The sequence below is a fragment of the Bufo bufo genome, chromosome 2 (genome assembly GCF_905171765.1).
Source record: "Bufo bufo chromosome 2, aBufBuf1.1, whole genome shotgun sequence".
NCBI classification, from domain to species: domain Eukaryota; kingdom Metazoa; phylum Chordata; class Amphibia; order Anura; family Bufonidae; genus Bufo; species Bufo bufo.
Genome location: NC_053390.1, coordinates 331,608,861 through 331,633,917, shown reverse-complemented (window position 1 = coordinate 331,633,917; position 25,057 = coordinate 331,608,861). Strand labels below are relative to the sequence as shown.

Here is a 25,057-nt window from a genome sequence, read left to right as displayed (position 1 = left end):
TTTGGAGTTCAGGAGATTGTCTTGACCAGGACCACAACCCTACATGCATTGAAGCAACTGCCATGTGATTGCTTGACTAGATAATCGCATTAATGATAAATAGAACAGGTGTTCCTAATAATTCTTTAGGTGAGTGTATGTCCCCAGTATATGCTATTCTTACCTAAGATTAAAATCAGGTTGCTATGACTCATCCGTCTTCCAATTGTGCTCAGATGGAAGACAAAGGACGCACAAGGAGGCCATCCTCCTGCGTGCATGCACGTTCATGTTGCTGGCCGGAACTGATAGCGAAGCACAGCGAGTCTCCTCGAGTCCTGCCGAGTCCCGCCCGAGTCTCACCCGAGTCCCGCCCGAGATCCGATGGTATATTCTAACCCCCAGGCGTTCCCATGGTGACGGGGACGCTTGTCTGGGGGTTAAAATATACCATCGGATCTGAGTTTTCACGATCTCAGTGAGATCGTGAAAACTCAAATCCGATGGTATATTCTAACCCCCAGGCGTTCCCATGGTGACGGGGACGCTTGCCTGGGGGTTAGAATATACAGGGCCACGCCGCTCACAGGAGTACATTTATAAACTGTAATCCGTAACTTTAACTTTAATCCTCGCTCATCTCTTTACTTGGATACCTTACTCTCAGCTCCGGTAACAGGCAAGTGACGTCAGTGAGTGAGCGCCGCCCGCTCTGCCTGCTGTTACCAGAGCTAAGAGTAAGGTATCCAAGTAAAGAGATGAGCGATGATTACAGTTAAAGTTAAGGATTACAGTTTATAAATGTACTCCTGTGTGCGGCAGGGAGGGGGATCTGTGGATGGCACTTCTTAGGGGGGGGATCTGTAGATGGCACTGTTTAGGGGAGGGGGATCTGTGGATGGCACTGTTTAGGGGGGATCTGTGGATGGCACTGTTTAGGGGGGATCTGTGGATGGCACTGTTTAGGGGGGATCTGTGGATGGCCCTGTTTAGGGGAGGAGGATCTGTGGATGGCACTGTTTAGGGGAGGGGGATCTGGGGATGGCACTGTTTAGGGGGGGGATCTGTGGATGGCACTATTTAGGGGTGGATCTGTGGATGCCACTGTTTAGGGGAGGGGGATCTGTGGATGCCACTGTTATGGGAGGGGGATCTGTGGATGACACTGTCATGGGGTGGATCTGTGGATGACACATATAGCATAAGATGCTATATAGTGTCATCCATAGATCCCCCCCATAGCAGTGTCATCCACTGATCCCCCTCCCAATAGCAGTGTCATCCACAGATCCCCCTCCCATAACAGTGCCATTCACAGATCCCCCTTCTCATAACAGTGCCATCCACAGATCCAAGTCAGTTCCCTGGACTGGAGAAGATCGACTTGAAGACAGGGAGGTCTGGGTATTCAGGGGTAGTCTTATATGGCGAGTATAGCCCAAAACCTTTATTTTTAATGGAAAAGTTGGGGGTCGTCTTATACGCCCGGTCGTCTTATACGCAGGAAAATATGATAGATATATTTATCTCTATATATATATCTCTATATATAGTCCAGAAAAATGAACAGCACTCCAATGTATCATGAAAAAATAAGAACTCCTTTAATCACCCGTGCGGTGCAACGTTTCGGCTCAGTGCTAGAGACTTTTTTAAGCAAAGAACATATACAAATGGTGAGTATATATAGGTGTAGCAACACACATCATCATCTTGTGATCCAATCAGAACAGTGTGTGTTACAAAATTAGCATACATAACAATAAGAAAAAATACATCAGAATGTACAATGTGCATTACAGAATAATAATACATAGTGTAGCCATGGTCATACAATTATTGTGCTATAAAATGTAATCGGATGTCCGTATATCAAAACTTGCGGTCATGATAATAATCACCAATTCAAGTGTTGATCATGAAAAAAAGTGACATAAAATGTAAGGGGAGGAACTAAAGGACCGAAACAGCTGACATACCCAGGCAATGAGGCACACGATCCACACGCCATCCCGGCGTTGTATACTTTCCACTGCGCCTGCTCCGGGGAGTGCCAATCAGGTGCGCTGCTGAACGCGTCCTGCATCAGAGCCGAGTACCTACGCAGGTGCATACCCCTTCCGCCGTTCCGCTCGCTACAAAATACTGTGCGCATGCCCAGTTTGAACAGGGCGCACCTGCGCCATCTTGGTTACTGGTCCAATGCCCAAATTGCATATACCAATACTATTCATATCAGAATACAGCCTTATAATAGAGTATAGAGCCGCAAAAAAGTATGGGCAGACCCCTTCACAGGGCTGTAACCCAACTCTTCCATGTAACAACCCGAAGATCACCACATATCACGTGGCTATCTGGGGGGAGTAACATGAAAGTAATTCAGGCATCCTTCTACTCAGGAGGGATCTCCTCAGGCTGATAAGTCACTATGTATGGAGGGCAAATAAAATAAGACGCTTGACAGATGTGGGCTAAACAAATATAGCTAATGCAGCTTGTACCCATTGACACTCCTCATTCAGGACAGCATGTGAAAAATAATAATTACGATAAAGGTGCCGAATTCCCAATGTATGCTGTTCGACTCCGCTCTCAATCCCTGTTTCCTTCATATAGTGCAAGTGATCTAGAAAGAAAAAAAAGAACAGTTATTTAAATGTATTAAAACCTTTATAGACATTACTATAGTTCTCCAAGTCTACACACCTGAGAACAAGACACAAATCACAGGTCAAAAGAGGCAAAACACCCTCTACATAATATCCCTAAAGTTGTATTCCACGTTCAATCCATTGGGCTTAAGACTGCCCAACCTATGTATCCACAGTAACTCCCTGTGTTTCAACAACTTGAGTCTATTACCACCTCGTCTAGGTAGAGGTATGTGGTCCAAGATCCAACATTTCAGATCATTCTCCTTATGACCTGCCTCTGTGAAATATTTGGATACGGGCAGGTCAAGGCGCTTTTTCCGAATACTGTATCTATGATTGTTGAGGCGAGTTTTTAATTCCATGGATGTCTCGCCCACATAAAGTAAATTACATGGACAGGACAACACGTATATAACAAAACTGGAATCACAAGTTAAGTGAAACATGATATCGTAGGAGATGCCTGACTTAGGATGTGTAAATTTCTTCCCCTTGCGAATATACCTACAGTTGACACAGCCTAGGCAGGGAAAACAACCCAACCCAGGCTGTGCCAACGTGGTCTGTCTCATAATGCCCTTGGAACCAATATCAGCCCTAACTAGTTGGTCTCGCAGGTTCCTGGACCGTCGATAGGAAAACAATGGGGGATGTTTAAACTCTGGAATATTCCTACTACAGGTACCCAACATATCCCAATGTTTCCTGAAGATCTTATTGATGCTATAATAGCTCCCATCCTAGAAAAATTATTCAGTCGCTTCCATTTTCCCAATTCCTCAGGGTGAAGCGTATAGTGAGTGATCAAAGCAAACTTGATCCTGCCCTGGATTCCATGACAACCAAGTTCCGGGACAGGGGTTATCCCTATCGGTTGCTGGCTGAACATAGGGTCAGAGTATGCAGCCTCGATAGGAATGACATTCTGTCCAAGTATAGAACTGTTCAGAAACCAGATAGAATCCCGTTTGTCTCTGTGTATAATGAATTGAGTCCTTCCATCAATAAGATCATCAGAAAACATTGGGATATATTGGGTACCTGTAGTAGGAATATTCCAGAGTTTAAACATGTTTTCCTATCGACGGTCCAGACCAACTAGTTAGGGCTGATATTGGTTCCAAGGGCATTATGAGACAGACCATGTTGGCACAGCCTGGGTTGGGTTGTTTTCCCTGCCTAGGATGTGTCAACTGTAGGTATATTCGCAAGGGGAAGAAATTTACACATCCTAAGTCAGGCATCTCCTACGATAGCATGTTTCACTTAACTTGTGATTCCAGTTTTGTTATATACGTGTTGTCCTGTCCATGTAATTTACTTTATGTGGGCGAGACATCCATGGAATTAAAAACTCGCCTCAACAACCATATATACAGTATTCGGAAAAAGCGCCTTGACCTGCCCGTAACATTTCACAGAGGCAGGGAGAATGATAATGAGGCATAAGGAGAATGATCTGAAATGTTGGATCTTGGACCACATACCTCTACCTAGACGAGGTGGTAATAGACTCAAGTTGTTGAAACACAGGGAGTTACTGTGGATACATAGGTTGGGCAGTCTTAAGCCCAATGGATTGAACGTGGAATACAACTTTAGGGATATTATGTAGAGGGTGTTTTGCCTCTTTTGACCTGTGATTTGTGTCTTGTTCTCAGGTGTGTAGACTTGGAGAACTATAGTAATGTCTATAAAGGTTTTAATACATTTAAATAACTGTTCTTTTTTTTCTTTCTAGATCACTTGCACTATATGAAGGAAACAGGGATTGAGAGCGGAGTCGAACACCTGCTTCACATACATTGGGAATTCGGCACCTTTATTGTAATTTATTATTTTTCACATGCTGTCCTGAATGAGGAGTGCCAATGGGTACAAGCCGCATTAGCTATATTTGTTTAGCCCACATCTGTCAAGCGTCTTATTTTATTTGCCCTCCATACATAGTGACTTATCGGCCTGAGGAGATCCCTCCTGAGTAGAAGGATGCCTGAATTACTTTCATGTTACTCCCCCCAGATAGCCACGTGATATGTGGTGGTCTTCGGGTTGTTACATGGCAGAGTAGGGTTGCAGCCCTGTGAAGGGGTCTGCCCCTACTTTTTTGCGGCTCTATACTCTATTATAAGGCTGTATTCCGATATGAATAGTATTGGTATATGCAATTTGGGCATTGGACCAGTAACCAAGATGGCGCAGGTGTGCCCTGTTCAAACTGGGCATGCGCACAGTATTTTGTAGCGAGCGGAACGGCGGAAGGGGAATGCGCCTGCGCAGGTACTCGGCTCTGATGCAGGACGCGTTCAGCAGCGCACCTGATTGGCACTCCCCGGAGCAGGCGCAGTGGATAGTATACAACGCCAGGATGGCGTGTGGATCGTGTGCCTCATTGCCTGGGTATGTCAGCTATTTCGGTCCTTTAGTTCCTCCCCTTACATTTTATGTCACTTTTTTTCATGGTCAACACTTGAATTGGTGATTATTATCATGACCACAAGTTTTGATATACGAACATCCGATTACATTTTATAGCACAATAATTGTATGACCATGGCTACACTATGTATTATTATTCTGTAATGCACATTGTACATTCTGATGTATTTTTTCTTATTGTTATGTATGCTAATTTTGTAACACACACTGTTCTGATTGGATCACAAGATGATGATGTGTGTTGCTACACCTATATATACTCACCATTTGTATATGTTCTTTGCTTGAAAAAGGCTCTAGCACTGAGCCGAAACGTTGCACCGCACGGGTGATTAAAGGAGTTCTTATTTTTTCATGATACATTGGAGTGCTGTTCATTTTTCTGGACTATAATTGCGGTAAGAAGCCTATTCCCTCAGGAATGTGCACACAGATTTGCTTATTGGCCTGTGCCGCCATTTTTCGCTGTTATCTCTCTCTCTATATATATATATATATATATATATATATATATATATATATATAGAGAGAGAGAGAGAGAGAGAGAGATAAATATATATATATAATTAAAAAATAAATAATAAAATTTTTTTTATAATGCATTGATATCTGACTCTGCCACTCTCCACATATATATATATATATATATACACACACCACTCTCTCTCTATACATATATATAAAAATATATATGAATATTAACCCCTTCTGGACCGCATTTTTTAATTTATTTTTTGCATTCGTTTTGCGCTCCCTGCCTTCCCAGAGCCATAACTTTTTTATTTATCGGTTCAGATAGCCATATGAGGGCTTGTTTTTTGCAGGACAACTTGTACTTTCCAACGCCACCATTTAATATTGCATATGATGTAGTGGGAATCGGGAAAAAAATTCCAAATGTGGTTAAATTGAAAAAAATATATAATTCCACCACAGTTCTGCGTGTTTTTTAATTCCTACGTTCAATGTACAATAAAACTGACCAGTTACTTTTATTCTACAGGTCAGTACGAATTCGGCGATACCCTATAAGTTTATGTTTTCTTGCGTTTTGATAGTGGAAAGAAATATTCTAAAGTAGTAAAAAAAAATCTGTTTTACCCCTATAACTTTTTTTTAATTATGTGAACGGAGCTGTATGGGGGCTCTTTTTTTTGGGGTGTGTATGACTTTTTGATCACCTTTTATTTAATTTTATATGAAGAAATGTCCAAAAGTGGCAAACTGTATTTATTTTTTTTCAACCGATAGCATTGGAATATATAAGAAAATTGCATATTTCCTATGGAGCCTATTACAAGCTATGGCTCCATAGGAAATACTATGCAGCAGCCTGGGTTTCATTCATAGAGACCATTACCATTAGTTTTCTGTGTCCAAGCTAAATTGAGGCTCCACAATCCAGCCACTTACTAAAGTGTATGTGATAGAAGGAGGAGGAGGGCGTGTTTAAGTGTGGAGAGCAACCATTGGTTGAGCTGCAGAAGCTAGTGCACGAGGAGCTCAATGCATTGTGGTAAGTGAGGGCAGGCGGGATTAGCCTCAAGGCTGTGGGCAGTGGCAGCCATCTTAACAGAATAGGGAAATTGCAGTTTTATGCAGACTGGTTGCTAAAAGCTGAATCTTCAGAAATATGGGGTAAGTAAGTCTAATAGTTAGTGATTCTGGAATATCATGGTAATAGTAACTACATATATGAAAATTAAAATTAGGGTCCAAATGTGACAGTTATCCTTTAAACGTGTATAACTCTATATTGTAGCACACAAAGTTGTATTACAAAATGGAATCTGTCTACCAAATAAACTAAATGGATTGTAAAAGCAATTATAGACTGGTTTGTCTCTAACACAACAAACCTACAAACTCTGGATGCCTTACCTTTCTTGACCTGCTGTATCCCATAACTGTAGGAGTGCTGGTTCCCCATCCACCACTAATGTCTTCATTTGAAAATCCACTCCTATTTTTAAAAAGGAAATGAAAAAATGGAAATTTGATGAAATCTTTTTAAAATAGTATCAAAATTGTAAAACTGTAAAATACTATCAGGATTATAGCAATATCCATGATTCTTTAGCTGTTGTTCAACAGACATCAATGCAAAGAATGTCTTTTAGGCCACACAGGGTATCATCAACATCAGAGTTTGATATAGACAACTAAGCTAACATTTCTAATTTTACTACGGTATGTAGCAGTGGCACCCAAAGCCGTGTACCTGTAGGTGCCCAGAAATCCCTCTGTCAGGTAAGAAAAAAGCAGTACTACATAAATGGTATGCAACTGATGGAGACCATGCTACAGATTTAGTATTGGAGCATGAATTACTTTTCATCCTTTCAACAGTTACAGAAAGCACAGGCCTGGACTTTGAAATTAACCCATTTTGTCTAAATTTTTGTTAAGTAAAATGTATAGCACCAATCACAAATGTATCTAGTAATTAGAAAAGTGTCTAGTATAGTGGTGGGCCACTGCTGACAAACCATGCGGCTATTAGTCTGTGAAGGTTCTCATTTATCCAGGTCATGGTATATCTGTAAAGAATAAATCAATGCAACTGGACTTACTGTAGATTTCTGTACAGTCACTCAGAATTGAGAAAGCTCGTTGGAAGAACGAGTTAAACGTTTTCAAGAAATCTACAGTAAGTCCAGTTGCCTTGATTTATTCTTTACAGATACATGCGGCTATTAAATCACACTATCATCAGAAAAGGGGAACCTGAACTTGATTCGTTTGATATGGAGTGACAAGGTTCAGTAGCCTGAAGAGGAGACTAAAAAGTACCTTATCTCCTGCTCTAGACCACTTCACAAATAACCCCTTCACAGCCCTAGACAACCAGAAACTTTACCTTTAACTACATCACTATTTAAGCACAATTGTATGGGAGTATTATTTAGGAATTGTATGGCAGTATTATTTAGGAATTGCATGTTGGTATTTAGGTATTGTATGGTAGTATTTGAAGTTACAAGAAAAACTGTAGAGACCACACTACAGTATTACTGGTTCTAGCTTTACTACTGGTACAGTACTTGATCTCAGTGTGTCAACCTACCCAGTGTTGCACTAGTATTGCCTCGAAATTCATTTTTACAAAGTCTCATGAGAAAACTAGACTTCCCAACAGCAGCATCTCCAGCCAGGACTATCTTGTAGGCTTTCTCTGTATTAGAAAACTTGCTCACCTGGTCAGCAGCAGTATCTGACTGGAAGTAAAGACAACATTTTTTATTGTCAAGATATGTGTTGTTATTCAAGAAGATAGATAGATAGATAGATAGATAGATAGATAGATAGATAGATAGATAGATAGATAGATAGATAGATAGATAGAATGTTGATGTAAGAGGCAGGACTCCAATTAAACTTAAAAAAGTGGACTTCTTTTTTCACCCATGCCTCTGCAAATTTCAGCTTAACTCAATGGAGCCTTTGCCAAGCAATGATGCATTTGCACAGGCATGATGCAAGGTCCTACACACCATTACAAGTTCACAATTAGGAACACATTCTCTTCGTTAATGACATAATTTTTGGAATAAATATTGATATTGATGCCACTGTATTATAAAGGGTTTTCAGATAACATACTTTCATGACATTTCAATTATTTTTTATCTTGTAGTTTTCTTCAGTGAAGAGTCAACCATATACAGTATGTGCTTTGATTTCTACCTTGCAGTAAGTTCTGGGGCATGTACATTCTTCATTTTAGTGGGAATTCTCTGGTCACATAATGACATTCCTTTGCATTTGCCCAAAGTACTGTACCCCACTGAATATACTTGCCCCACATGCCTATTTTTAATGTAAGCACTTTCCTTCCCCTTTTCTCTGAACTGCATCAAGGCAGGGTGTTTACATGTAGAACTTCCTGTTTTCTTCAGCTTTGCTTACCAAACCCTGCATCTTCTGCTCTGTAATGTTTATCAGAGCTTGATCCACCTTCCACATTGTTCTTCAGTAATCATGCCCCCTGCACCTCCTCTCTCTATGTTAAGTAGACAGAGAAAGCCAACTTATCCTATCCAATGCAGCCAAGTGTCAGCTGTGTAACACAGCTGACACCTGCCAGGTATGGAGTGGGCTCAGCATCAAGGTGCAAAAGAGGTTGTCTAATTTAGAAACTCCCCTATCATATACCCTGTTAGAAAAATCCTCTGTTAATAGGGGCATCCCATTTTTAGGATTCTCGCCACTTGGCTACAGTGCAGAAAGCTTACAAAGAGCATCTCTGACACGCTGGAGGACCTATCGTTTAATACAGAGACAATACATTGATTTGATTGTGCAGTGGTCAAGGGACCCCTCTAAAAAGATGGGATTGTCCAAAGCAGACAACCAACTCTTTTTTACCGGTTCTAGACATGATTATTTCCCTCTCTCCCTCATGACCATACATATTTTTGTATACATGTCTGCCTTCTATATGGAGCTTCTTCTACTGCAATTGCATGATTTCTGCACAGCTGCAACCTCTGCAAGGGCATTACAAAATGTTCTTGCAGAGATACATGCATACCACCTGGACATTTTAGTCTACAAGTGGTCCAGAAGTGGTTAAAGTAGTTAAAGTGTAGCTCACAGGTTGGACTGGTTGAGAAGAAATACATCGTGATCATTAAAGGGTGGGCAGGTTTATAACAGCTACTACTAGAGGCTGAGATAAGGTAGGACAGCAACACTATCGAGGATTGAGCATGTACATCTCTACGGTACCTTCTAGAAATAGCTATCCTCTGAATAGCGGATAATTTAAAATGACCAGGATATCCCTGTAAGTGCTATGGGTGTTAATATCACATTTGCAATGATACATCTTTTTTTACTGATTTCCATTAGTCTCTGCAATATGTTGGAACTTTTAGCACATCATCACTTCAGTCGGGGACCAGAAGCAGTGAGGACAGGCGCGTCGGCACTGGAGTGGAGCAGCACCGAAAAGGTAAGTCTGTTTCTTTCTTTTTCACAGTTTTCCAGTTTCTACCTTCAAACCTTAAAAACTATAACCAGAATATTTCTCAAATAGGGTTTAACCACAGAATACAGTAGTGATCATACCAATAAACATGCATACACGTCCATGGACGAGCAGATGTGCCACTTCAAGACAATGAGGCTTGATCTTCGCAGCCTTTAAAGGGGTTGTCCAGGATTAAAAATATGTCTGTCTTCTTCCAAAAACTGCACCACAACTGTCCACAGGTTGTATATGGTATTAGAGCTCACTCTGTTCACTTTAATGGAGCTCAGCTGCAATACAGGGCACAATCCACAAACAGGTGTGGGGATGTTTTTAGAAGAAGCCATCCATGCTTTTCTAATCCTGGACAATCCCTTTAAGACAAAAATGGTCCATCCATTTATTTTAACTACTGTCTTTAGATACAAAATAAGTTAAATGACATATAAAGTATTACGTGTCAGCAGTCACAGGAGCTCCACTTACATTTGTCACATGGGCAGGCAATGCTGAGATACATTTTCTCGATGATGCACCTGAGCTGCTCCTGCTGACTGGCCGTGATGGTTTCCAATCTAGAAATGAGCCACCAGATTCAGGAGCATAAGATTCTTCATCCCGAATTTCAGGAACCTAAGCAGTTAACATAGATGACATATCATATTAGTACCCCTTCCCCTGACACTGAAGAAATATGTGACAAAATACAGCTTCAACAAAAAAAACATAAATCACTAAGTTGTGCAGGACGAATTTCAGGATTTTGGAACTGAAAAAGATTGTTAAGTGGAAACTTAAAGGGGCTTTCTCACTTCTGCAAGTGGCATGTGTCATGTTGTAGAGAACGTTAAAACAAGGCACTTACTAACGTATTGTGATTGTCCATATTGCTTCCTTTGCTGGCTTCATTCCTTTTCCATCACATTATACACTGCTCATTTCCATGGTTACGACCACCTGACAATCCAGCAGTGGTGGCCGTGCTTGCACACTGTAGGAAAAATCGTCAGCCTCTATGGTGGCCGGGACATACGCCTGTGCTTTTTCCTATAGTGTGCAACACGGCCACCGCTGCTGGATTGCAGGGTGGTCAAAACCATGGAAATTAGAAGTGTATAATGTGATGGAAAAACAAATGCAGCCAGCAAAGGAAGCAATATGGACAATCACAATACATTAGTAAGTGCATTCTATTAACTTGCTCTACATAATAAATGCTACAGTATTTGCTGAGGTGAAACAACCCCTATAATTTTAGATTTTATGGGTATAATTCATTGTACATATTATGTTGAAAATAACCAACTTAGGCTACATTCACATGTATGTTGTGTTTTGCGGATCCGAAAACCATGGACACTGACACTGACTGCACATGCCGCGGCTGTCATAGAAAATGCCTATTCTTGTCCGCAATTGCGGACAAGAAGAGGACATGTTCTATTTTTTTTTGCGGGGCCACGGCATGGAGCAACGGATGCAAACAGCATGTCAAGTTTACAATAGACATGGGAGGAACCAATACACAACAGTATCTGATTAGTCCTAGCTAACACTGAACAAGACCAGCAATACCCCTACATGCACAGCAAGCATTTTGCGGGAGAAGTCAACTTGCTGAAAACGCAGGTAGGGTACACTCAAACTGATATAAGAGGGCACTTTATACAATAAGGATTAATGTATTGAACACTAACATGGAAGGAAAAATGAAAAGGACAAGTAAGAAAATGAGACAGAGAAAGAGAGGAGGAAAATGGTTGGTGGGTGAAGGGTTAAAAATATTTTGAGGCAGGCTATATTTTAAAGCTTTTCTGAACATACTGTTAAACATATCTGCCTCTGACTATGCAGTCATGTTGCCTTGTCCTACGAGTTCAATACTAAATGTTCAGCATACATAATATTGTACAATAATATACTATATCTTTAGTACATACTGTGCGTATGAGTGGGTACCATATTATTTTGGGCACTGTATGATAGTATTATTGGGCTATTAAAGGGGTTGTCCGCTTTATTTATATTGATGACCAATCCTGAGGTCATCAATATCAGATCGGTGGGGGGGCCGACTTCCGGCACCCTCGCTGATCAGCACGCGTACGATGTAATTATACCTGCTTGCTGCTGCGGTTGCGGTACTAATGTTTCAGCATTTCGGCATAATTTGCCATTAGTAATGCACATCATGTTGACACTTTAGTGTCAACATGAGTTGAGTATGGCAGCTTTAAAATGTTTTTCAGGCTCATGACCTGAGGATAGGTCATAAGTATCCAATCAGTAGGTATCCGACTTCCCGCTTACCCTTGATCGGCTGTTCCCTGCAGCCTCTAGCGCTAGAACTAGCACATTTAGTGGAAGAGGAAGCACAGCTCCGTGTAAAGTGTAGTGGCCGTGCTGGGTTACTGCAGCTCAGCTCTTATTCACTCCAGTGGTAGCTGAGCTGTAACCCAGCACGGCCACTACACTTTCAGCTGAGCTATGCTTCCTGCTCCATTTACCAGTTCCAGGGCAGGAGACTGCTGGGAATAGTCGATCGGTGGAGGTGCCGGGTGTTGGACCCTCACCGATTAGATATTAATGAACTATACTGAGAATAGGTCACCCATATCAGGAGCCTAGAAAACCCCTTTACGTGGATCATTTAGGAATATAATATGGTTCAGTACATCGTTTATGTGAACTATGTGAACCATGTGAATATAGTTTTATATAAGGGATCCTTGCATATCCATGACCGTGATAAAATCCTGCAGTAACTCCAGATTAACAACCCAGATGGAAAATGATTTTGCTGGAAGTTAAGGGAGTATATTAAAATATTGTAGCTATAAATAATCATTTTTTTATCACTGTCGTAATAGCAGCCATCTATGTAAACCAAGGCATAGTTCACAACTCTGCTGGAGCGTCAGTCACAGATTCCATTAAAAAGCCCAGCATAGCATACTGCTTTGTTTTGTTCTGTAAAATTCCAGAACCCATTATGGAAACATGACGGACCCCATTATGGTCAGTGGGATCCGCTAGGTATACATTTGTATCCTTCATGCTAGGGATTTGACACTTCCATTATACTTGTTGTTCTGCAATATGATGCTGATGTAAATAAGAAAAATAATATGTCCTTAATAGTGTTGATCGAGCACCAACATGCTCGGGTGCCTGAGTAGAACACCTCGGATGCTCGGGTGCTCTACTGAGCATCCGAGCACAATGGAAGTCAATGGGAGAACCCGAGCACTAAACCAGGCACCCCCTGCTCTGAAGAGGAGAGGGTCTGGTTCACATGAAAAGGTCAGAAATTAATGGAAACACCACTGAAATAGTTCGGGAACAGCAAGGGGAGGATGTCTGGATGCATCTTGGACTCCCAGATCGCTGCTGGGAATGATATTGTCCGAGTAGTACGCCAATTTTACAGACTGACAATAATACGCACAAAACCGAAGATAAAAATCGATTTTAGAGGAAAGATTGTTAGGAAACATTCTTTCCTATATATTTACTTGTATATAAAGTGCAAGTGCTGCCAAAAATTACAAGGAAGAGGCACTCCGATACAACCTGCATATCACATAAAGGAGGGCCAATTGTTCATGTAGTGGGACTCCTACACTCATAAAACCTATGCACTAAGTGAAAGGGCTGCCAAAAATTTGAAGGAACCGTCACTCCAATACACCCTTTATTACACATAAAGGAGGGCATCATACACACCCTTGAAAAATTATGATTGATGGCCTGCTGGTGACCCTCAAAAACATTAGGAGCAAGGGCCTGCTGGTGACCCTCTAAAACATTAGGGGTAAAGGCCTGCTGCTGAGCTGAAATCTGAAACATTAGGGGTGAGGGCCTGCTGCTGATCTGATCATGGAAAAAATTATGATTGAGGGCCTGCTGCTGAGCTGACCATTGAAAAAATTATGGTTGAGGACTTGCTGCTGAGCTGACCCTCTAAAACATTAGGACTGAGGGCAGCCTAATAAGCATGTTGATATGATGGAGGAGGAGGACAAGAAAAGGAAGATTGAACCATATACCCTTTTTTGTGGTGGAAGGGGTGCATGGGAATACAGTGTATTCAATACACCATTTAAAGTGCCTTTATGTTCAGCCGCTTTCCTCTGGTGGAGTAGAGAAGTCAGGGGCTTTCCAGGCCTTGTTCATTTTGATAAGAGTCAACCTGTCAGCATTTTCAGTTGACAGCACTAAATACCCACTCTGACAAAATGCTGGCGGCAGGGTAGGCCAGCATCTTCAAGGCGTTGAGCGCCAGTTCGTGCCATGTGTCCAGCTTGGACACCCAATATTTGTAAGGCACAGAGGGATCATTGAGGACGCTGACACGGTCTTCTACGTACTCCTTCACCATCTTCCAAAACTTTTCTCTCCTTGTGACACTAGGCCGCGCATTACGGTGAGGTTGCTGGCGGGGTGTCATGAAACTGTCCCAGGCCTTGGAGAGTGTTGCCTTGCCTCTGTTGTAACTGCTGTGTGTTCCCCTCGTCTCCCCTACTCGGTTGCCCAAGGAACTACGTACTCTGCTGCCAGCATTGTCAGCTGGAAATTTTTGTAGCAATTTTTCCACAAGGACCTTCTGGTATTGCACCATTTTACTAGTCCTCTCCAACACAGGAATGAGAAATGAGAAGTTCTCTTTGTAGTGGGGGTCAAGAAGGGTGAACAACCAGTAAGCGGTGTTGGCAAAAATGCGTATAACGCGAGGGTCACGGGAAAGGCAGCATAACATAAAGTCAGCCATGTGTGCCAGAGTCCCAACAGACAAGACTTCGCTGTCCTCATCAGGAGGATGACTCTAAATCTCCTCATCCTCTTCCTCCTCTTCGGCCCATCCACGTTGATCAGATGGAATAAACCTGCTGTGAGTACTACCCTCTGTAGCGGAGGCAACCGTCAACTGCTCCTCCTCATCCAATTCGCGCTGAGAAGACGAACTGAGGGTGGTCTGGCTATAACCCTGTGTACTGTCTTCCCCCATTTCCACCTCTTCCACATGCAAAGCGTCCTTCATTGTGAGCAGCGAGCGTTTCAGTAGACATAGAAGTGGGATGGTTACGCTGATAATAGCGGCATTGCCACTCACATCTGTGTTGATTCCTCAAAGTTGTGTAAAACCTCACAGAGGTCAGATATCCATGCCCACTCCTCGCTTGTGAAGAGCGGAAGCTGACTGGAAAGGTGACGACCATGTTGCAGCTGGTATTTCACTACTGCCCTCTGCTGCTCACAAAGCCTGGCCAACATGTGGAACGTGGAGTTCCAGCGCGTACTCACGTCACACAACAGTCGGTGAGCTGGCAATTGCAAGTGCTGCTGCAGCATTGCCAGACCGGCGGCAGCTGTAGATGACTTTCAGAAATGGGCACACAAGCGGTGCACCTTCACCAGTAGCTGAGGCTAATTGGGGTAGGTTTTGAAAAACCTCTGAACCACTAAGTTGAACACGTGGGCTAGGCATGGTATGTGTGTGAGCTTGCCGAGCTCCAAAGCCGCCACCAAGTTGCGGCCATTATCAGACACAACCATGCCTGGTTCTAGGTAGAGTGTCGAGAGTCTGGTCCCTTACACCCTGCCACAGCTCTGCGGTGGTGTGCTGTTTGTCACCTGTTTGCCGCTTCCCCACTGCAGTGCTACACTCCTTCCAGCTACTGACTGATGGCTGACTGGTGCTGCAAGATGAGAATTCAGAGGTGAAAGTGGAGAAGAAGGTGGAGGAGGAAAAGGGGGGGGATGCAGCCACTAATGTAGGTGGTGGAGAAAATCCTGATGGAAGTAGGGCCTGCAATCCTTGGCGTCGGTAGCACCTGTTCCATACCAGGGTACGACTCGCTCCCGGCCTCCACAATGTTCACCCAGTGTGCCGTCAGGGAAATGTAGCGTCCCTGGCCACAAGCACTTGTCAATGTGTCAGTTGTTAAGTGGACCTTCCCAATAACTGTGTTGGTCAGGGCACGGATGATGTTATGGGAACCATGCTGGTGTAATGCGGGGACGGCACACCGGGAAAAATAGTGGCGGCTGGGGACTGAGTAACGAGGGACCACCAGCGCCATCAGGCCGTGGAAAGCCTTAGTGTCCACAAGCCTAAATGGCAACATTTCCAGGGCCAGCAATTTGGAAAGGTGTGCATTTAGTTCTATGGCCTGTGGGTGGGTGGCTGGGTATTTGCGCTTTCGTTCTAAGGCCTGGGGTATGGACATCTGTACGCTGCGTTGGGACACAGAAGTGGATGTGCTAGCTGATGGTGCTTGCGAAGGTCCAGGTGCAGGGCGGGAGGCATCCGGGCCTGCATCTTGGACAGGGGATTGGCCAGCACGTAACACAGGGGAAGAGGAGGCAGTGTTGTGACCCGCAGACACTAATTGTGGACCCAGGCGTACAGCCCACCTATTAGGGTGCTTTGATGCCATGCGGCGGATCATGCTGGTGGTGGTGAAGTGTTCACACCCCTGCTCATTTTGGTACGGCACAGGTTGCAAATGACAATTCTTCTATCGTCCGCACTTTCCTCAAAAAAGCTCCAGACTGCGGAACACCTACCCCTTGGCAAAGGAGATTGCTGCGAGGGGGTGCTCCGGAGAACAGTTGCGGGCCTGTTTGGTGTGGCCCGCCTTCTACCTTTTGCCACTCCACTGCCTCTTCCAGCCTGATGCGGTGCTGCGGATCCCTCGCCCTCTGTACTGCTGTCATTGCTCGGCTTGCCACCTTAACAGGTTGAGTCAGTGATTTCATCGTCCACCACCTCATCTTCCACTTCTTCACTCTGGTCATCCTCCTGACTTGTTGACCTAACAACAACCTCACTTATTGACAACTGAGTCTCATCCTCGTCATCAACCTCTTGAGACACTAATTGCCGTTGACTTATTGGCAACTGTGTCTCATCATCGTCATCCACCTCGTGAAACACTAATTGCCGTTCCCCATCGTCATCTTCTTGAGACTGTTGATGCTCAAGAGTTTGGGCATCGGTGCACACAATCTCCTCAAACGGGCTTGGCGAGAGGCCCAAATCAAGGAATGGCAATGAAAAGAGCTCCTCAGAATATGCAAGTGTGGGATCACTTGTTTGGCAAGACTTTTTGGAAGACAGGGTGGTGCTTAACTGACTAAAAGCATTATCTGCTGCAATCCAACCGACCACCTGGTCACACTGGTCTGACTTAGAGAGTGGTGTCCTGCGCAGCCCTGCAAACTGGGACATGAAGCTAGGTATTGTGAATGAGTGTGTTTCTTGTGCTCTGGCAGCAGGCACAGTTTCACCACGCCCAGGGCCATGTCCTCTGCATGCACCATCAGCAGCCCGGCCACTTCCCCATCCCTTACTGCTCGCCTACTGCATATAAAATGGTATATATGCTTGCAAGTATGTCACACGTACACTAACGCAGGTTTTGTAAGTTTATGCGCAAATAAATTAAACTGAATGTCACTGATATTTAGGATGTGCAAACATTATACAGGAGATGTAGCGCAGGTAATGTCGCTGTCACCAGCGGCTAATAAAAATTACAGGGAATGTTACAGCTATTTGGGATGAGCAAACGTTATACAGGAGATGTAGCACAGGTAATGTCGCTGTCACCAGCAGCGAGAAAATTCAACTGAATGTCACTGATATTTATGATGCGCAAACGTTATACAGGAGATGTAGCGCAGGTAATGTCGCTGCTGTCACCAGCGTCTAATAAAAAAATTACAGGGTATGTCACAGCTATTTGGGATTCGCAAACATTATACAGGAGATGTAGCGCAGGTAATGTCGCTGTCACCAGCGGCAAAAAAATTGAACTAAATGTCACTGATATTTATGATGCGCAAAAGTTATACAGGAGATCTAGCGCAGGTAATGTCGCTGCTGTCACCAGCGGCTAATAAAAAATTACAGGGAATATCACTGATATTTATGATGTGCAAAAGTTATACAGGAGATCTAGTGCAGGTAATGTCGCTGCTGTCACCAGCGGCTAATAAAAAATTACAGGGAATATCACTGATATTTATGATGCGCAAACGTTATACAGGACATGTAGCGCAGGTAATGTAATTGTCCGCAGTGGACACCATCTACGGAAAAAGTACACTGGATGTCACAGATATTTTTAGTATGCGCACACGTTAAATAGGAGATGTAGTGCAGATAATGTCACTGTCCGCAGCGTCTATGGAAAAAGTACACAGGATGTCACAGATATTTTTAGGATGCGCAAACGTTATACAGGAGATGTAGCGCAGGTAATGTCACTGTTTGCAGCGGACACCATCTACGGAAAAAGTACACTAGATGTCACAAATATTTGTAGGCTGCACACATGTTACACAGGAGATGTAGCGCAGATAATGTTGCTGTCTACAGTGGCCAAACAATTGCAAGCTATTTAGCGCAGGTTGCGCTAATAATATATATTGCTGCCAGATACAACAATAGTCCTTAAAAGGACTTTTGGGTCTCTAATCGCATGCGAATTTAGCGCAGGTTGCGCTAAAAAAATATATTGCTGCCAGACACAACAATACTCCTTAAAAGGACTTTTGGGTCTCTAACACCAACCCTGCCTAACAAAAAAATTCTATTCAATTCCCTACACTATCTGTCCCTTCTACAGCACAGCTCTCCCTGACTAAGACTGGCCGAACCGCGTGTCATTGGGTGCTTTATAGCACCCGATGATGCTTTCCGGCCAGCCTATCACTGTAATGGCAGTAACCAACATGGCTACGGCATTACAGTGAGTGGCAGTACTTACCTGCACGTTTATTGGCTGCATAGCAGCCAACAAACGTGCGGGGAGAAGTCTCAAGCATTGCGCTCAAGCACACGTGGTATTCATCCGAACACCGCGATGTGCCGAGCATCGCGATGATTGAGCCGAACTAGTGTAACACTAGTCCTTAACATGGGAAATTAATATGCACCCTTCATAAAATTATCTGATGCAAGTACTTACATCTGTATCTGAAGCATCACCCCCATAAACCTCATGAGCAAATCTCGAACGCTGAAAGCTTCTTGGAGCCCTGTATTCCACCTCTGAGTCGTATTCATTGGAGTCTCTCAAAGTGGACAATCCACTGTCTATACAACTTTCTGGAAGGCTGTCAACCTCACAGTTTATTCTCTGCATTGGATCACATACTGCTAAAGTATCATAGTCTTCATCTAAGACAGATGATCGAGGTGACCTTTAAAAAGAAATATTAACATTTTAAGTCAATGACACATTAACTGCATACTGTACTTCTAAACATTGTAGAGTCAGACCGTTAAACTATACCTATCAATGAAATTGATCCAATAATTCTATTCTGATTCATTTAAGGACATACAGTGCAATCGGAAAGTCTTCAGACCCTTCACGTTCCTTGTCCTTTGTCCTTGTGCTAAAATAAAAATGTTCTCATTTTTCCCCATCATTCTGCACTTAATACCCCATAATGACAAAGTTACAAATCTTTGCTAATTTATTGAAAACGGAAAACAAAAATATTGACATAACTATTCAGACCCTTTCAGACCCTTTATTTGAAGCACCATTGGCAGTGATTACAACCTCCAGTCTTCTTGGGTATAACGCAACAAGGTTTTCACACCTGCATTTGGGGATTTTCTGCCATTCTTCTCTGTAGATCCTCTTAAGCTCTGTCAGGTTGAATGAATACTGTCGATGGACAACCATATTCAGGTCTCTTCAGAGATGTTTTATTAGATTCATTTCAGGGTTGTGGCTGGGCCACTCAAGGACATACACAGAGTTGTCCCTAAGCCACTGCTGTGTTGTCTTGGTTGTGTGTTTAAGGTCATTGTCTTGTTGGAAGGTTACCCTTTGGCCCTATCTGAGGTCTAGAGCCCTTTGGATCAGGTTTTTAGAAAACCTTGTTTTTAACAGTCTCAGCGTCCTTTAGGCACTTTTGCAAACCTTTATGAGTCTTTTACTGAGGAGAATCTTCTTTCTGGCCTCTCTGCCATAAAGCCCAGATTGGTGAAATGCTGCAGTGATGGTTGACCTTTTGGATGTTTCTCCTATCTGCACATAGGATCTTTGGAGCTCAGCCAGAGTGGCCATTGGGTTCTTGGCCACCTCTCTTACCAAGGCCCTTCTCCCCGATTTCTTACTTTGGAGGGACAGTCAGCTCTAGGATGAGTCCTGGTTGTTCCAAACGTCTTTCCTTTAACCTTTTTTTTTTACCCTTTTACAGATCTGTACCTCCACACAATCCTGTCTATGAGCTATACAGGCAGTTTTTTCCTTCTCATGGCTTGGTTTTTGCTCTGATATGCATTGTCAGACTTCCGTAGTGTTCCGTTCCGTGGTTCCGTTCCGCATGTCCGGATTTGCGGACCCATTGAAATGAATGGGTCCGCATCCGTGATGCGGAATGGCCATGGAACAGGACCCGTGTATTGCGGATCCGCAAATGCGGTCCGCAATACGGGCACGGGCTTCACACGAACGTGTGAACGAGCCCTTATATAGACAGGGGTGTGCCTTTCCAAATCATGTCTACTCAACTGAATTTACCACACGTGGGCTCCAATTAAGGTGTAGAAATATCTCAAACATGATCCAGAGAAATGGGAGGCCCCCAAGAGCATAATTTCAAGTGTCATGGTAAAGGTTCTGAATATCTATGTCCATGCAAAATTTTTGTTTTTCTTTTGTAATAAATTTGCAAATATTTCTAAAATTCCATTTTTACTTTTTCATATAAGGGGTATTGAGCGCAGAATGATGGGGGGAAAACTCGTTTTTTTATTTTAGCACAAAATCACAACATAATAAAATGAAGAAAAAAAAGAAAATGAAAAAGTCGAAGACTTTCTGAATGCATTGTATCTTAATACGGGTTGGAGCTCCAGGTCTTAAGGTACACAGCTCAAAATCACCTTCTTACCTTCACACAGTCATTATGAATGAGATGACATTTTGGTTGTCTGCAGCTGCCACCAAAAAGAGCTAACTGAATATGGATTTATACAACCCTGACTGAGCTCCTCCATTTGCCTCTTTAGTGCATACATACAGTATAGATGAAAAACACAAGCTAGGCACAGTTTTAAAGAAAATAGGGCCCTAGGTAATAAGACCCCCTTGCTTGGAATTAGCAGAAAGTGTTTCTAGTAATTTAAAAAGGTTTACATATAAATATTTCTTCCATGCATTATCCAAACCGACCACATATTGCCCTTATATCCCTGCTATACACTCACCTAAAGAATTATTAGGAACACCATACTAATACGGTGTTGGACCCCCTTTTGCCTTCAGAACTGCCTTAATTCTACGTGGCATTGATAGCATTCTTTAGAAATGTTGGCCCATATTGATAGGATAGCATCTTGCAGTTGATGGAGATTTGAGGGATGCACATCCAGGGCAAAAGATCCTCTATTGGGTTGAGATCTGGTGACTGTGGGGCCATTTTAGTACAGTGAACTCATTGTCATGTTCAAGAAACCAATTTGAAATGATTCGAGCTTTGTGACATGGTGCATTATCCTGCTGTAAGTAGCCATCAGAGGATGAATACATGTTCTCATTCTGTTTACGCCAAATTCGGACTCTACCATTTGAATGTCTCAACAGAAATCGAGACTCATCAGACCAGGCAACATTTTTCCAGGCTTCAACAGTCCAATTTTGGTGAGCTTGTGCAAATTGTAACCTCTTTTTCCTATTTGTAGTGGAGATGAGTGGTACCCGGTGGGGTCTTCTGCTGTTGTAGCCCATCCGCCTCAAGGTTGTGCGTGTTGTGGCTTTACAAATGCTTTGCTGCATACCTCAGCTGTAACAAGTTATTTCAGTCAATGTTGCTCTTCTATCAGCTTGAATCAGTCGGCCCATTCTCCTCTGACCTCTAGCATCCACAAGGCATTTTTGCCCACAGGACTGCCGCATACTGGATGTTTTTCCCTTTTCACACCATTCTTTGTAATCCCTAGAAATGGTTGTGTGTGAAAATCCCAGTAACTGAGTAGATTGTGAAATACTCAGACCGGCCCGTCTGGCACCAACAACCATGCCACGCTCAAAATTGCTTAAATCACCTTTCTTTCCCATTCTGACATTCAGTTTGGAGTTCAGGAGATTGTCTTGACCAGGACCACACCCCGAAATGCATTGAAGCAACTGCAATGTGATTGGTTGACTAGATAATTGCATTAATGAGAAATAGAACAGGTGTTCCTAATAATTCTTTAGGTGAGTGTATATTGATAATATACTACTACCATTTGATGACCAAATAAAACTGCCTTACATTGACCACACAATACAATACCAAAATAATACTTCTATACAGTGTCCACATATTACTGCATATAAACCTACTTAATACCAACATATAGTTCAGTACAGAGCCAGGTGAAGAGAGTTGTGCAACTGTGATTTAAAAGCTGCACAGTTCTCTCTATTGTTGTGCAAGCCATTTCCAAAGTAAGGGAACTCATATTGAAACAGAAGTTTTTCTGCTGCCTTCTCATGTTACTCCTTGGGATACCATCCTTTGGGGCCCATAGGAAACAGGGACGCTGGACAACTGCCCAATTTGACACCCCATAAAACCAACCTTGATCCAATTACAACACAGTAGTAATAAACAGTAGACATAACTAGACGTTATACTTTACCGGTCATAAGGAGAATTACTTCTATTCAGCTTGGGACTGTTCCTGGAAATTGTACTTCCTGGTGAAGTGTTTGCACGCTAAAAAGACACAGCACAATGTTTTTAAAAGACTTTCATGGGAACTGCGCTAAAGAATATACTGTACAATTTCTCAATGCGTTGATCAAGCTAGTGGATTGTTGAATATATAGTATAGTTACAAGCTTTTTTATATTATCAAGTTTTTTTTTGTTTACAATGAAACATGATGGGGCATGTTTATTAAAACCGGTGTTTTAGACGCCAGTCTAAATAAGACCCTGCATTGGTGGTGGATAGCCAACGTTATATAGAGACGCCGGCCTCTACATAACTTCAGCGTTTTCACGGCCGATTCTAAGTGTAAGACAGCTTCCTTGCTGTCTTATGTTTAGACCATTTTCTCCGCCTAAACCAGGCATAGAAAATGATGAATCAGACGGGCCTGCCAGCCCTTCTCCTTTCCCGCGCAAGCCATGCCCCCTTTTTTAGACCTGGCGTTTAGACAAGACGTGCGACAGAATCTTCACCAGATATAAGCCACAAAAGTGGCATATATCTGTTTGTAAATGACCCCCTATGTCTCCATTAAAAGAAGATTCATACTTATCTGCTCCCCGCCACTCCAGTCCTCCACGGTGGCTCCCGCATGTTCATGTTCCTTTTCCCAGACTGTTTACTTTTGGCGCTGCATGGGCATAATCACATGCACCGCTGCAGCCAATAACTGGCTTCTGCATGATGTGCTGCTTGTGGCCATGTCACCTCTGAAACCAGTTATTGGCTGCAGCGACCATGTCCATGGGCTACTGGATGTCAACAGTTTGGCGACCAGACCATGCACACACAGGAGCCAGCGCAGAGTGGCGGAGAGCAGCTAAGTATGAATCTTCTTTTTATGGAGGCAGGCTGCAGGCATTAGAGTAAAAGTCTTTATTTCCTGACAACCCCTCTAAGCTGGTCATACACACTAGATGCCAATTTCAGTGGGTTCACCAGACCATTTAATGTGTACATGTAGGAGTCTGGCAGCGGCTTTCTGCCCATTCACTACTTACTGTATGTACGGGAGGATTAGGAGAGATAGCTATCGGCCAAACGATCAATCAGCCGGCATTTATCTAATGTGTATTGCCAGCATTACTTCTCATAGTGCAGGCTGGTCCTCTTCTTGATCTGTTGCCAAAACCTGGGACTTATAAAGGCAGGGCTGAAAATCTGCATCTAAACTTTAGGGCTTGTACAAATATCAAGTACCTTAAATAATGTTATCCTCTTTTTATTCTCTCATATTGTGTTATTTAAAGGAGAGTGGCTGCAGACATGCCGGCAAAATACATGCTATCATTAGCGGTTGCCTGTATCCTTTCATTAGCTGCCTGCTGTAACACAGTCTCCACTTTCCTGGACCTAAAGGATCAAGTGGTTGTCCTATGCACAAGGTCCAAGAATAGCACACTGTCTTGGGGTTGGTTTACACCTTGATCTACCCAAAGAATCAAAAGTGCAAAAGAGTCCAACGTACCACCAATATGATAAGTTAGTGTTTCATTGTGTACCATTATGCTGTTTTTGCTTATGTGCTCCATAATAAAGTAGTAGCTGATTGTATCGGCAGTGTCTAGGATTCTTTTGCACTTCTGGGCAAAAAAGTCCAGCAATTCTAGCAGCCTTGCACTTCTATTATTGTGAAAGCTGTTTCCTAATCTCAAAGAAGGAAATCAACAAAAAAGTACACTGATTAAGGCCCCTTTCACACGGGCGAGTATTCCGCGCGGATGCGATGTGTGAGGTGAACGCATTGCACCCGCACTGAATCCGGACCCATTCACTTCAATGGGGCTGTTCAGATGAGCGGTGATTTTCACGCATCACTTGTGCATTGAGTGAAAATCGCAGCATGTTCTATATCATGCGTTTTTCATGCAACGCAGGCCCCATAGGAATGAATGGGTCTGCGTGAAAATCGCAAGCATCCGCAAGCAAGTGCGGATACAATGTAATTTTCACGCATGGTTGCTAGGAGATGATGTAAGTAAATTGATAAAAGTCAATTCACTGTATTATTTTCCCTTGTAACATGGTTATAAGGGGAAACAATAGCATTCTTAATACAGAATGCTTACTAAAATGTGGCTTTAGGGGTTAAAAAATAAAAATAAATTAACTCACCTCAGGCTACTTTCACACCTGCGTTCGGGTGTCCGCTCGTGCGCTCCGTTTGAAGGGGCTCACGAGCGGCCCCGAACGCATCCGTCTGGCCCCAATGCATTCTCAGTGGAGGCGGATCCGCTGAGAATGCATCCGCCTGCCAGCGCTCAGCCTCCGCTCC

The 25,057-nt window shown here is 43.1% G+C and overlaps 1 protein-coding gene across 1 annotated transcript in view; it reads right to left on the bottom strand.

Annotated features, from left to right (window-relative positions):
• The window catches only part of RASEF (RAS and EF-hand domain containing), a 101,958-nt gene that overhangs the window by 11,722 nt on the left and 65,179 nt on the right, over nucleotides 1-25,057 (bottom strand). Inside the window, exons 9-13 of the mRNA XM_040417040.1 lie at nucleotides 22,709-22,785; nucleotides 19,029-19,263; nucleotides 10,537-10,683; nucleotides 8,143-8,293; nucleotides 6,957-7,038 (exon numbers count right to left, since the gene is read on the bottom strand). Coding sequence (XP_040272974.1) covers nucleotides 6,957-7,038; nucleotides 8,143-8,293; nucleotides 10,537-10,683; nucleotides 19,029-19,263; nucleotides 22,709-22,785 — 692 coding nt within the window. The remainder of the gene's footprint in view (nucleotides 1-6,956; nucleotides 7,039-8,142; nucleotides 8,294-10,536; nucleotides 10,684-19,028; nucleotides 19,264-22,708; nucleotides 22,786-25,057) is intronic.